Genomic DNA, 14684 nt, shown 5'->3' with positions numbered 1-14684 from the left:
GCTTGGACTCTTCACATTCAGAGTTCTGGTGGAAGTATAGGGAAACCTATACTTGTAGTATTTCTGCCTATACATACAGCTAGTGGGTACCCCTTGGTCATGTGAACATTCTTTCATGCAAACAATGCAAGGAGAAGTGGACAGAGTACCAAAGTAAAGGATGTTTCGATCACAGTAAGAAAACTTATGGTCTTCCATCTGATCAATAAACATTTCTCTGCAGATTGCACCCTTACAAGGTTTAAATGGGAGAAGACTCTCACTCTTGTGAGAAATCATGAGAGCAGGGATTCTGAGCACTGACTGACTTACATGCCTCTAAGGAATGCTCTTTCAACCATGCAGCTTGACTAATATCACTCCTATCCCAATCAACTAGCTTCCTATTCAACAGTGATTGGTGAGGATGGCAAATGCTCTTGATAAGAACACACATTCTTGGAGAGGCTGCAGTTTGCTTTTCCTTGAACCTAGTGGGAAGAGCAAAACTGCCTCCTCCTCTGCTCCCCTCTATTCTGAATTTAGTGAGTGCAAACTAATTTTGCATTTTGAACTCAGTTTGCAGGAACTGAGGGCAAAGGGGGAGAGTGGGAGAATGAGAGAAAGTAGGACATTTTAAAAGCAGCTGGAAAAAAATGAAATGACAGGTAATTAATCAGGACTGTATCTGGAAAACTGGGACAAATGGAGGGTATTAAATGCCTCAATGGAGCTTGCATCTGTGTTGAATGTAATATGCAAACACCCCTAGGATCTTCTATCTTTGGAATTCAGAATTCCTCTCTTGTATTAAGTACTAACATTTTCTTTTTCTGCACTTTTAGCATTATACAGGTCCTCAACACTCACAAATCTTTGTCAGTCTGTTGCTTTTTTTTAAACTACAAACATATCTCTGCAAACCCATAGAATCTATAGGATATATAAAAACTACTGCCTTTTTTGTTTCCAAAACAATAGACACTAGCTGCAAAGTTTACTTTTAAAGGCATGTGATTAACACTCACAATAGAGGAAGTCCTGTGTACTAGGAAACTTGCTGACCACTGCCAGAATCCAAATATTAATGTGGACAGATTTATTATGTTTATTCAGCCTAAAATGGGTAATTCGCATTACATGCAAGTTAAAATGTTCTTTGAAGAAAGGTGGGTATCTACAGAGAGATTCAGTGGCAGACAACAGTTGTTAACTTGAAGTTCCAACCAACTGTTCTAGTTTGGCAGAGACTACCCAGGCTGATATTATGTCTTTCTTTGCTGCTTTTATAATGTCCAAGTTTCTCTCTCTTTCTCCCCCCATCTTCCCCCTTTGTCCTCAGCTTATTTTAGTTGCTGCAAACTGAGTTCAAAGTACAAAGTAGTTTACACTGACTTAACTTAGCAGAAGGTTTGGTAACAATGCCTTAATGACTGACCTTGGTATGTTTTAAGAAACATTGCCTTCCAAAGAGTTTACCTTTCACTGGGCAATACCCTGTTAGAGAGTTTTCATTCACATCTGCTGTTGTTCCACACCAGAGTCGTGCATTTTCATCATCATCTGTTATACACTTTGCATGCCACTTGTTCATATACTTGAATGGGAATACACATGGGGCTCCAAGGGAATTGCCTTCTAAGGTAAACAGAGCTAAAAGGAATATAAAACAAAACATGATATGTTAGTCTTGAAAAGTGAGAACAAGTTTTAAATAAACATAAACTGTATTTATTTAATGAGATGTTAGACACAGGCCTCTAAGCAGAACTCATTATTGCTGTCAGATGTACATATGAAGTGTGTATGCATGAGCATACACATGTTCATACATGTAATCACATGCAAATACATGTGGCATGTATGTGCTCCCAGTCTCTGCCCACTGACTCATCTGGTCCATACCTCTGATGATCCACCAAGGTGCTAGTATTTTGTTTGGGACATCTATACCATAAAGTAGTAAAAAAATAAGTCCATGCAATTACATATATGGCAGAGTTCCAATCAAACTGATTCCTATTAAAATGTTTTAATTAGATTGAATTTATTCTTAGCCCAGTAGGAAATCTCTTGTTTTCCAGAACTTGGTGGATTACAGCTTCACAGCCAGCATTCCCAATAGTCAGAGTGGGAACTGTAACCTACCAGCATATCATTACACACCACTGATTTTAACCTATACAGAGACACAATTTTGTTAATCAATAAATATATTCTTCCCATACATCATGGTCCAGAGAAAAATTAGGCATTGCATGCCACCTCTCAACATTGGAATTTTAGTGGCATTACTGGAAGCATCATATTTAGTTTAGACTTTAAATGCAGGTGATTCGGCTTAGATGAAGCAGATAGAGAACAGCATTTAATCTCTGAAATTTACCTTCATATCCCTTGGAACACAAACTGTCTTTTGTTCCATAGATCTTCCAGTTACTCTTTGTGGTGGGTATTTTAGATAGTATAATATTGCCCTTACGTCCACTGGCTGGTTGTAAAAACAGATTTTCCTCCCCAAGTGCCAGAAGGGTCTCATTTCTGCAGGCCCACTTCTGAAGTTCACTGGTCTTGTTACAGGGAGAAAGTGTGAGCTGAACCAGGCTGGCATTTGAAGGCACTGCTAGACACAGCTTAGTTGCCATGTTCAATATTTGGTCTTCGGAAGCCCACTTAAAGTTTTGCCACTCATTATCCATGTTGCAGCTCTCCAGAATGATAGAACGAGATTTTTGAGGTTGTATACAAAGATTTAAGTATTCATTGTGTATCAGAAAAGTGTCAGGCTCTGTAAAATTGAAAGAGGAGAATAACATCAATATAAACTTTCCAGAAGAGAGTCGGCATGATGTAGTGGTATGAGAGTTGGACTAGGACTCTGGGAGACCAGGTGTCAAATCCTTACTTGGCCATGAACACCCATTGGGCAAGTCACACTCCTTCAATCTCAGAGGAAGACAGTGGCAAATTGCCTCTTAACAAATCTTGCCAGGAAAATCCCATTATAGGTTGGTCTTAGGGTCACCATAAGTCAGAAATGACTTGAAGGCACACAACAACCACAAAAAGTTTCCAGAATAAGTTTTCAATGTGCAGTCACTCACAGGAAGATGACCCTAATACCTAGAGGCAATAAGACTGAGAGATAGAATGGAGAAATAACTCTCATTTCATTCTACACTTTATTTTCAGTAATCCAAATGTTTACTATGCTGTGCTTAGTTTAACTCTAGTTTATGCTTCATTCACAATGAAGACCCTAACTGTGATGTCCTAATCATCACTAGATTTGGATTCCACCTTATTTTATGAATGGAATATTAATTTAGTAATAATCAACCGTATGTTATTATGCATTTTTTGTTAAAAACCGATGAGGCAATTTAAGAGAATTAAATAAATAATTGTAAACAAAACAAAAGACCAGGGCTACTCAGAAGATCATTTTTATGTATTATCCTATAATTTATTTGACCTCCAAATCAGCAGCCATGCAGGAGATCTAGTACTGGATCTTCCTGATTTCTTTTTCTATAAAGCATCATGGAAAGGCTGCTTTGGATTAGAAGCACAGAAGAAGGTAGCTAGCCCTTTCTCTTTATGCCAACTCTGCATATATTGCAAACCACATCCTATGTCCACCCACCTGCTTTTAGTTTTTCTTTCAATGTACACTTCCAAGCTGATAACATAGAAAGCACAGCCATGCAGTTTAACTAACAAGCCAATATCTATAACATTCTAGATACTTCAATAAATAATTTGAGAAAAGTTCTCATTTATTCAAATTTTATATTTAAAAAGAAAAGTTTGATCTTCATGAAGGAATAAGTGCATTATGTTTGCAACAATTACACAAAAAGGCAATTTAAATGTAATCAGTTCAAACTATGGAAGATATAGTAACAATGAAGAGAGCAGCGAAGAAAAACTTACCAGATACCTGAGAAGTTGGTTGAATGAGGAACAAGAAATTTAGGAGCAAAAAGGCAAACATTGGAAACAATTAAACATTCCACAAAGCCTCCTTGAAACTAAGATGGGTGAGTTAGTTGCTTTTCAGGAACTCTTTCACAAATGTGTAAAGCAGAAGAATATTTTCACTTCTCTCTTCAACGTTAGGAAATATATGACAATATGAATACACACACACACACAACATCTAACAACATTTTACTAAGCTTAGTCATTTTTCTGGAACATACAGTACTTGGAGATTGGTTAACCACTCAGTTTGATTAACATATCCTGATAGAATTCACCAATTTCAAAACCAAGAGAACAATATTAAATTCTAAAAATGATTTGTTTCTTGATTGCATGGCCACTTAGACATCCTCCAAAATAAAGGAATAGGATGTGCAAATTTTCATGAGAGTTACCAGAGTTTCCTTGAAACAGCTTGCAAAAGAATAGACTGATTGGGCCTCTGGAACTAAATATTGACTTAGCAAGTTCCCTACAATTCAATAGGCTTCAGACACAAATTTAGAAATAGTTGCTATTGTTTAAAAAGAAAAATATGACACCTCACCATCCTTTGAAAGACTGTGAGCAAGTGGTTTGTGCACCTGCCTGCTCTTTCTTCTGGTCACGTACTAATTGTTGAAAGACAAATTTGGATCCCTGCTGCTCTCTCTTCTTTATTTATGTAAATCAGACTTCAATGGGAAAACCTTTTAAATAGGAGGTGCCCTGAAATAAAATCTGTTTTTTTTAAAAAAACTCTTCTTAGTGATAACTACTGAAAGGATCTATAGCAAACCAAAGCCCATGTATAGAATTATGTCAGCCAGTTCTGGATGGGGTCACACTTCCCCTGAAAGACTCTGTCCGCAGCTTGGGGGTGCTCCTTGACTCGTCGCTTCACCTGACAGCTCAGGTGGATGCGACAGTCAGGAGCACTTGTTATCAGCTTCGGCTGATACGCCAGCTGCGCCCCTTCCTGGAGCAGGGAGACCTTGAAACAGTTGTACATGTGCTGGTCACCTCTCGATTGGACTTCTGTAATGCGCTCTACATGGGGCTACCCTTGTGCCAAGTTCAGAAACTTCAACTTGTACAAAATATGGCAGCCAGGTTAATTACAGGTACTCATCGTACCGATCACATAACACCGGTTTTGAAATCCCTTCACTGGCTGCCAATTAGTTTTCGGGCAAGGTACAAGGTGTTGGTGATTACCTTCAAAGCCCCACATGGCTTGGGTCCAGAATACTTAAGAGATCGCCTCCTTCCATACTGTCCGTCCCGCACTCTAAGGTCCTCGGGGAAGAATCTACTTCAGCCAATAAAATCTAGGCTAACTTCAGTCACCCAGAGGGCCTTTTCCATTGCAGCTCCGAAGCTATGGAATGACCTGCCGAAGGAGATCCGTGACATTTCTACTCTTACAGCCTTTAAGAAGGCTCTTAAGACGGATCTCTTCCAGCAGGCCTTCCCTACCTAGTTCTACTCCCCATTTACTGTGACTTATGTCACTCTGTCCGCCAATTCTTCTCTTAAATTTAATGAGAAGAATTAAATTAAAATTAATTAAAATAAAATCCTTGCCTCAAGAAGAAGAGCCCTCACTCCATGATATCACCATCAGACCTGGGAGGAAATTAAAAAGAGAGGCCCAACTTCCATCAGGCCTAACTGTGAATGTACTCACTTCGCTCTCTTTAATTTTATTGTATTTTATTTATTTATTGTATTTTATTTTATTATCTTTATTTTTACTGTTGTAACCCGCCTGGATTCCTTGTGATTGGGCGGGCTATAAATAAATCATCATCATTATTATTATTATTATTATTATTATTATTATTATTATTATTTTAGACATAGGAGTTTATGACATTAATAATAAATCCAACTTACCTCTTCTGAATTACAGACTAAGACGGGATGCAGCTGGGTATTACTGCACAGCTTTTGCCACCCTTGCCACCTCCTGACTGCATCCTGGAAAAACCTGGCTAGAATCCACCCTCAGCTGGCCGATTTGCAAAGCCGGGAAGCTCTCAGCTGGGTTTTTGCTGGGTTGCAGTCAGGAGGTGGCAGCAGTGGCAAAATCCATGTGGTAATACCTGGGTGCATCCCGTATTAGTCTGTAATTAATGTGACAAACTCCTTAGTTGGAATCCAACTTCCATTGGTCCTATCCAGTATGGGTATCAAGCCTTGATCAAACTTCAAGACAGTCCATAGTTGTTGTTTGGTTCAGGTACTGAGATAAATAATGGTGTTAAAGACAATCTGTGTGGCTATTCTGTGATGTGCTGAACTCTGATATATTCTATTTATTGGGGGTGAGGAGAAATTTACTGTGTTATGCTGGGACTGGCCATTGATCCATGTACTCTAACCTACTTCATTTGCTATTGCACTCATGTCCTGCTTGTGAACTTCTATGAAAACAGAATTTGCCTCTAGATGGGCCTTTGATCAATCCAATATCTCTTATTGCTGAGATATAGAAACAAAACAACAGTAATACCCTTATGTTTCTGTCTGCTATATGAAGCAAAAATAGAAAGAGTTGTAGTTTATATGGTTTATCTTCACAAAATAGCTCATTGGATTGATCTGAAACTTTGCAGCACATAAAGGATTGGCTTGTGGCATCAGAGCAAGCAATACTACAGTACCTTATGTGCCACTTCATGTAAGGGTATCGTTGTGCATTAAAAAGGATGAATTTTAGAACAAAGAATTAGCAGGGGGAAAGCATACACAACTTATCCCATTCACTATTTCCCCATTGCTACTGTCCCAAACACTTTCCTTTTAAGACTGAAATTAGTATCTATAGCTTTTCAGATGTAGTTGGAGTCCAGCTTCTAATGATCCTATCCAGAATGGGTAATGATCAGGGATTATGAGACCTACAGTACAACAACATCACTTTTTTCCTTAAAGGGGCTTGTGGGGACTTTTCTCCAGAGGAAGTGAGTCAGAGACTTTCCTCTGGAAGGAGCTAGTAGTCAGGAGCTCTACATAACTATAGGCCCAGTGACTTGAACTCAGTGACAGAGCTTGGGGACAAAGGCCCTGGACAGGAAACACACAGAGGAAGTTGCTGGGGAGGAGGAGGTCACTTCACATACAACAGAAGTAGATAGTTGGAGGAAGGTCACACACAGAAGTAGGGAAACCAAGGAACATTCTGCAAGCTTGCAGCTACAGAATCGATTTCAATCTCTCTCTACTATCAAGGATGATGAGGAACAGCATCAGGGACATACTTCAGGGGCAGAGCAGGGGACCAAGAGAGCTCCACCAAAGGGAACAGCCGCTGCTAAGCCTCGGAGGAGGTGTGTGGTGGTTGTCGGGGATTCTTTGCTGAGAGGCACTGAACCAGTGATTTGTGGGCCTGATAAGATGTCTCGGGAGGTGTTCTGTCTCCCTGGGGCAAAGATTCATGATGTGACAGAGAGGCTGACAAGACTTGTCCAGCCTACTGACCATTATCCCTTTCTTTTGGTTCATGTGGGAACCAATGATACTGCAAGGCACAGCCTTCAGAATATCATAAGGGATTATGAGGCTTTGGGTAGGAAGTTGAAAGAGATGGATGCACAGGTTGTCATCTCATCTCTTCTCCCAGTTGAAGGGCATGGTCCAGGAAGGGAGCAGAAAATAGCGGATGTAAATAACTGACTCCATAGATGGTGCCACCAAGAACGGTTTAGATTCTTGGACCATGGGCTGCAGTTTCATGAGGAAGGACTTCTGGCAAGGGATGGGTTGCATCTCACACCAGTTGGCAGAAACATTTTTGCCAATAGTCTCAAGAATTTGATGAGGAGAGCTTTAAACTGAGTTATGTTGGGGAGGGAGACAGTATTCTGGAAGGCAAAAGGACTGGAGAAAATAATCAAACTGACACAGAGGAAACAAGGCAAACAGTGCAAGGACCCAAAAGTGGGAGGCAAAAGAACTTGCACAGGCAGCAAGTAAAGTGAACACATGGTCTTAGATGTCTCTACACCAGCAGTTCCCAACCTTTGTTGGGCCGCGACCCACATTGGGGACGAAAGTCCCGCCCGCAGCCTCCCTGATTGGTTGGGAAGCTAGGAAGGGGCAGGACTTTTGGCCGCCTACAAGCCCCAGTGGGCTTTGCGGCCGGAGGTCCCGCCCCTTCCTGGCCTCCCAACCAATTAGGGAGGCCGCAGAGGGAAAATGGGCAGGATGTCTGGTTGCAAAGCCCGCTGGGGCTTGCAGTCCCGTCCCCTTCTCCCCACGGTTGCCTGGCAGCCCCGGGGAGAAGAGGAGGAGGAGGCCCCCTGTCCCCCCTATCCCTTCCTCTCCATGGGTGCCTGCACCCGCGGAAAGGAAGGGAGAGGAGGAGGCGGCCCCGGCTCCATTCCCTTCCTCCTTGCGCGTGCCTGTGCCAGCACGGGCACTCACAGGGAGAAAGGAAAGGAGGGAGCCCCGCCCCCTTCCCCTTTTCCCCGCGAGATGCCTGCTCCAGTGCTGGCACCCGTGGGGAGAAGGGGAGGGGGGAGGGGGGAGGCGGGGGATTCCTAGCCTGGAGACCCCCAGAAAGGGTCGCGCAACCCCCCAGAAAGAGTTGTGACCCCCAGGTTGGGAACCCCTGCTCTACACTAATGCACAGAGCATGGGAAATAAGCAAGATTAACTTCAACTCCTAGCACAACAAAGCAAATATGATATAATAGGCCTCACTGAAACCTGGTGGGATGAGTCTCACGATTGGAATGTAGAAATAGAAGGATATAACCTTTTCAAGAGAAACAGGCCAAACAGGAAAGGAGGAGGAATAGCCTTATATGTCAGGGACATTTACACCAGTGAAGAGATCCAGGACATCAATCCTGGAAGCCAGGTGGAGAGCATCTGGATAAAAATTAAAGGGCAGGGAAAGAACAGGGATGTTATGGTGGGAGTCTACTACAGACCCCCAAATCAGAATGAGGAACTGGATGATGTTTTTCTAGAACAAATGACCACACATTCAGAAAAGAGAGATGTAGTAGTGATGGGTGACTTCAACTATCCTGATATTTCCTGGAAGTCAAACTCAGCCAAATCCTTAAGGTCTAGAAAATTCCTCACTTGCCTTGGAGACAACGTCATTGTCCAAAAGATAGAAGAGGTAACAAGAGGGTCAGCTATTTTGGATCTGATCCTAACCAACAGGGATGACTTGGTTAATGGGGTGCAAGTGGTAGGATCCTTAGGTGGGAGTGATCATGCACTCCTGGAGTTTGTTATACAATGGAAAGGAGAAGCCAGGCATAGTCAGACATGCATTCTAGACTTTAGGAAAGCCGATTTTAATAAACTTAAAGAAATACTGGGGGTGATCCCATGGTCAGCAATACTAAAAGAGAAGGGAGTTCAAGATGGATGGGAGTTTCTTAAAAGGGAGATACTGAAGGCACAATTTCAAACAGTTCCAATGAGGAAGAAAAATGGGAGATGTCTCAAGAAACCAGGATGGATGACTAAAGAACTTTCAACCGAGCTAAGTTTGAAACGGAACATGTATAAGAAATGGAAAAAGGGGGAAATCACGAAAAAGGAATTCAAAGAAATAGCAGGCATGTGTAGGGGTAAAGTCAGAAAAGCTAAAGCGCAGAATGAACTCAGGCTTGCTAGAGAGGTTAAGAACAATAAAAAGGGCTTTTTTGGATATGTCCGCAGCAAGAGGAAGAAGAATGAAACGGTAGGGCCACTACATGGAGAAGGTGGCAAAAGGCTAACAGGAGACAGAGAAAAGACAGAATTACTCAACACCTTCTTTGCCTCAGTGTTCTGAGAAAAGGGAAAGGGTGCTTAACCTGAGGATAATGGAGCAGAGGACAGAAAAGAGGAATTTCAGCACAGAATAAGTAAAGAGATAGTACAGGAATACCTGTTTAACCTAAACGAATATAAGTCTCCAGGACGAGATGAACTACATCCAAGGGTATTAAAAGAACTGGCGAATATAATATCAGAACCATTGGCAATAATCTTTGAGAACTCCTGGAAAACAGAAGTACCAGCAGACTGGAGGAGGGCAAATGTTGTCCCCATCTTCAAAAAGGGGAAAAAAGAGGATCCAAACAATTATCGTCCAATTAGTCTGACATCTATACCAGGAAAGATTCTAGAGCAGATCATTAAAAAGAGAGTCTGTGAGCATCTAGAAAGCAATGCCATAATCACAAAAAGTCAACACGGGTTTCAGCGAAAGAAGTCATGCCAGACAAACCTGATCTCTTTTTTTGATAAAATTACCAGCTTGTTAGATGAAGGGAATGCTGTGGATGTAGTATATCTTGATTTCAGCCTTTGACAAAGTTCCCCATGATATTCTTGCAAACAAGCTTGTAAAATGTGGGCTAGACAAGGGAACTGTTACATGGATTTGTAATTGGTTGACCGTCCGAAGCCAAAGGGTGCTCAACAATGGCTCCTTTTCATCCTGGAGAGAAGTGACCAGTGGGGTCCCACAGGGTTCTGTCCTGGGGCCAGTGCTATTCAACATCTTTATCAATGACTTGTAGGACAAAATTGGGGGCATGCTTATCAAATTTGCAGATGACACCAAATTAGGAGGAGTATCTAATACCCCAGAGGACAGGATCAAGATTCAAAATGACCTGAATAGACTAGAAAACTGGGCCAAAGCTAACAAAATGAAATTCAACACGAAGAAATGTAAGGTACGGCACTTATGGCAGAAAAATGAAATGCACAGATATAGGATGGGGGACACCTGGCTGAACAAGACTACATGTGAAAGGGATCTAGGCGTCCAAGTAGACCATAAGTTGAACATGAGTCAACAGTGCGATGCGGCAGCTAACAAGGCCAATGCGATTTTAGGCTGCATCAATAGAAGTATAGTGTGCCACTATATTCTGCTCTGGTCAGGCCCCACCTGGAATATTGTGTCCAGTTCTGGGTACCACAATTTAAAAAGGGCATTGAGAGACTGGAGCATGTCCAAAGGAGGGTGACTAAAATGGTGAAAGGTTTGGAAACCATGCCCTATGAGGAACGACTTAGGGAGCTGGGGATGTTTAGCCTGGAGAAGAGAAGGTTAAGAGGTGATATGATAGCCCTGTTTAAATATTTGAAGGGATGTCATATTGAGAAGGGAGCAAGCTTGTTTTCTGCTGCTCCAGAGAACAAGACCCAGAACAATGGATGCAAGCTCCAGTAAAAAAGATTCCACCTGAACATTAGGAGGAACTTCCTGACAGTGAGGGCTGTTTGACAGTGGAACAAACTCCATTGGAGTGTAGTGGAGTCTCCTTCCTTAGAGGTCTTCAAACGGAGGCTGGATGGCCATCTGTCGGGGATGCTTTGATTGTGATTTCCTGCATGGCAGGGGGTTGGACTGGATGGCCCTTATGGTCTCTTCCAACTCTACGATTCTACGATTCTATGATTCTATGAACATCAGGAATGATATAGGTTCTGAAGCTCTACTCTAAAAAAAAAAAAAAGCTAAAGACATTGGTTTAATCCATCTGAAGTCCCACTGTGTGAAGGAAGAGAAAGCCACTTTTTGGAGGCAAACTAGCTTCTTTGTTTTCTTTTAAAATATGTATGCATTGTTATGTGCATTTGAGTGTAATAAATAGCTCCTAATTTCCTAAGAAAAATACTTAGGGCAACACAAAAATTGTTTTTAATAAAAATATTGTACCTATCAGTCTTTCATACATAACATATATACAAAAATGTTGTATTATGTATAATATTTTTATAGAAAGAAAAGTATATCTTACTGTATGTTAATGTGTATTTATATAAAAATGTGTGTGTGTAAACTAAAGGAAAAGATACTTGTTTGTACATTTATTTTACAAACTCTATTAAAATATTGCTTTTTGAAATTTCCATACTCTTATTCTTTATAAGACTTGACTTCTGTGCCAATTTGTTGAAAAAAAATTCCTTTTGAAACTTACTATTCTCCTTGATATTTCTAAATATATGATCTCCCTCCACCATTACTTTTTAAAATTCCTTTGGTAATATACCAGATTTATTTCATATTCTTTTATACCTTTGTTTTGTTCACAAATTTATAATGTGTTCTATTGGTTTCAGAGTTCATCATGTTCACTTTGATTTTCTCTCTATTTTATTGTCCCCCCGACCCCCCCTTTTTTTTTTATTGATATATTTGTGGTTTTGGTTTTATGAACTCTTTTTGTGTTCATCTATCTTATTCTGTTCTCTTTAAATGTGTCCATTTGTTTGTCCAAGCTTTCAAAATTAGTTCAAATGAGAGCAGACCCTATTTGTAAGAAGTACATTTTGCAACCGGATGAAGCTATTTTCAGCTGTATGGGTGGAGTACACTGTAAATGATGAGCAAAATGTCCATCTGCTGTGGTCTACACCAAAGTTCATTATCTTACATTGAAAGAGGAAGTTAAAACTTCAATTTAGTAATGGGTTTTTAAGTAACAATAAGTTTTCTAGAAGTGAGGCTTTTAAATTCAGAATCCATGAAGCCTTGCTTGCTTGCTTGCTTCTTTATTTTTGTATTGCTTGCAGTTCTTCCTTGCATTTCAGGTTATTATGTAGCAGGTGGCTACTCTTAGAAAGATTTATCTCTAGTATAATTCAAGGAGAAAAGAAGCCACCAGGCAATGATTAATGCAATGATTTCTTGTAGGATTGTCACCAGGCAAATTAGAAGCTGTGTGTTCAAGGTTGGTAAGGGCGGGGTATATTAACATAACATTACACTTGCTGCTTATCCTGGCAAAAGGGGACATGGCTGGGCAGGATATTGTGATCATAGGATAGGGGATAGTAGAAAACAATGCCACTATTAAAATAACTTGTGTGTGTGAAGGAAGAACACAGGCAGAGGTGAAAGTAGTACACAAATTGGACTAATGTTAGTGGACAGGCAAAAACTATAAGACAAAGGCAAAAGCCAAAAGCTAAAGACCAACTCAAAACATGTCAAAGTGAAACAATCTATTACTGTATAGGCAAAACTTCTATAAGAATCATAGAATCATAGAGTTGGATGAGACCAGATGGGCCATCCAGTCCAACACACTGCCATGAAGGAATACACAATCAAATCACCCCCAACAGATGGCCATCCAGCCTCTGTTTAAAAACCTTCAAAGTACGATACTCCACCACACTCTGAAGGAGTATGATCCACTGTCAAACAGCTCTTACTGTCAGAAAGTTGTTCCAAATGTGGAATCTCTTTTCCTGTAGTTAGCATCCATTGCTCCATTTCCCAGTTTTTGGAGCAGGAGGAAACAAGCTAGCTCCATCCTCAATATGACATCATTTCATATATTTAAACATGGTTATCACGTCACTCCTTAACTTTCTCTTCTTTGGGCTAAACATAACCAGCTCCCTAAACTGATCCTCCTAGAGCATGGTTTCCAGACATTTCACCATTTTGATTGCCCTCCTCTGGACAAGCTCCAGCTTGTCCACATTCTTCTTGATGTTCTCTGTACTGTTGCCTACTAAATATGTGTGAGTTATGTTGTTTTACTCCATCAGTACATCTGAAGAAGTGAAGTCCACAAAAGCTTATGCAAAAATAAATCAGTTACTCCTAAAGGTGCAGTTAGATTCCTTCCTCCCCCCCCCCCCACACACACTTTTATTTTTATGCTGAAACTGTTTAACACATATATATTTTTGAATCACAGACTGTTGCATATAAACATATCCAATTGGTATGCCTTTGTTATCTCTGTATTCCACCCAGATCCCAAGATTGCATACTAAAGTTTATTGTTTATGTTTTCATGGTACCTTCGGCAAAGCAAAGATGACAAAGAGGATACCACAATGTGGATTTTATTTTATGATCAACATAACTATCCCTGCATTTTTTAAAAAAAGTTGTAGAAGATGTACCAGACCTACCAAAGCTCTAGCTCCTCTCCATCTGGTGCAGTTAGGCATGAATGTGAGAATTGTTTGGTATAGCACTAGAAATTCATAACTGTGACAACAAGCTATTAGTTTTTTATGATAATGTTCTCATGCTGTTCCTATAAACCAAGGGTGGGCAACTGTTGGGGGTTAGAGGGCTTGATTGGCTTCCCAGGAGACACTGAAAGGCCATAGGTCTGCAAATAAGTTGATTTTTTTTGTCGTCGTCCCCTAAATGTCATTCTAGGGAGCATGTTTTTTGGCTTTCTATGGGTCATCCTGTTTTTAAAAAGGCTTCCTCCAGACCTAAAAGAGACCATGAAGAATGTGGATTTATTTTATCATCGACATGAAGAAATTTGGGGACCAAAACATTTTGATCTTGTTCTGGGGGCACAGAAACAGCTCTGGGGGGCTGCATACAGCCTGCAAGCCACACCTTGTCCACTGCTGCTGCTAACAGTGCATTGGGAGCAATGATGTAATTGTAACAAGAAAGATCTGACCTGCCAGTTTTGCTTGCTCTCCCCCCTCCCCCATTATGGGAAAATAGAGTTGTTTTCCTATCGTTTCGCCTGTGCATTAAGTAAGACAATGCTACTCAAAGTGCTAGTTCATGGAATAGTGCTGCAGCTCCTCCAAAATTTCACAGATGAAAATTGGACATGTATGGCTAAGTAGTTCAAAGTAGTTTTTCCTTCTTCTTTTTTTTACCAGGTAATTGATTGCCTTGGGAAGAAATTTGGAGTCACACAACAGCTGATGTTCAGGTAGGAGAGACTGTGAGCATTTACTTTTGCCAGATCCTACTGAGAAGAGTG

At 40.7% G+C, this 14684-nt stretch overlaps 1 protein-coding gene across 1 annotated transcript in view; it reads right to left on the bottom strand.

The window, feature by feature from the left end:
- LOC149309945 (macrophage mannose receptor 1-like) overlaps positions 1 to 3976 on the bottom strand; it is a 46668-nt gene extending 42692 nt beyond the window's left edge. Inside the window, exons 1-3 of the mRNA XM_089534020.1 lie at positions 3916 to 3976; positions 2366 to 2767; positions 1459 to 1632 (exon numbers count right to left, since the gene is read on the bottom strand). Of these exons, the coding sequence (XP_089390146.1) occupies positions 1459 to 1632; positions 2366 to 2767; positions 3916 to 3976 (637 nt within the window). The remainder of the gene's footprint in view (positions 1 to 1458; positions 1633 to 2365; positions 2768 to 3915) is intronic.
- Positions 3977 to 14684: the final 10708 nt, after the last annotated feature.

The sequence above is a fragment of the Sceloporus occidentalis genome, unplaced genomic scaffold (assembly GCF_023333645.1).
Source record: "Sceloporus occidentalis isolate IW3139 unplaced genomic scaffold, rSceOcc1.0.p SCAF_7, whole genome shotgun sequence".
Taxonomy (NCBI): Eukaryota; Metazoa; Chordata; class Lepidosauria; order Squamata; family Phrynosomatidae; genus Sceloporus; species Sceloporus occidentalis.
Note: the sequence above shows the minus strand (reverse complement) of the source record. Positions and strands in the feature narration are given on the sequence as shown.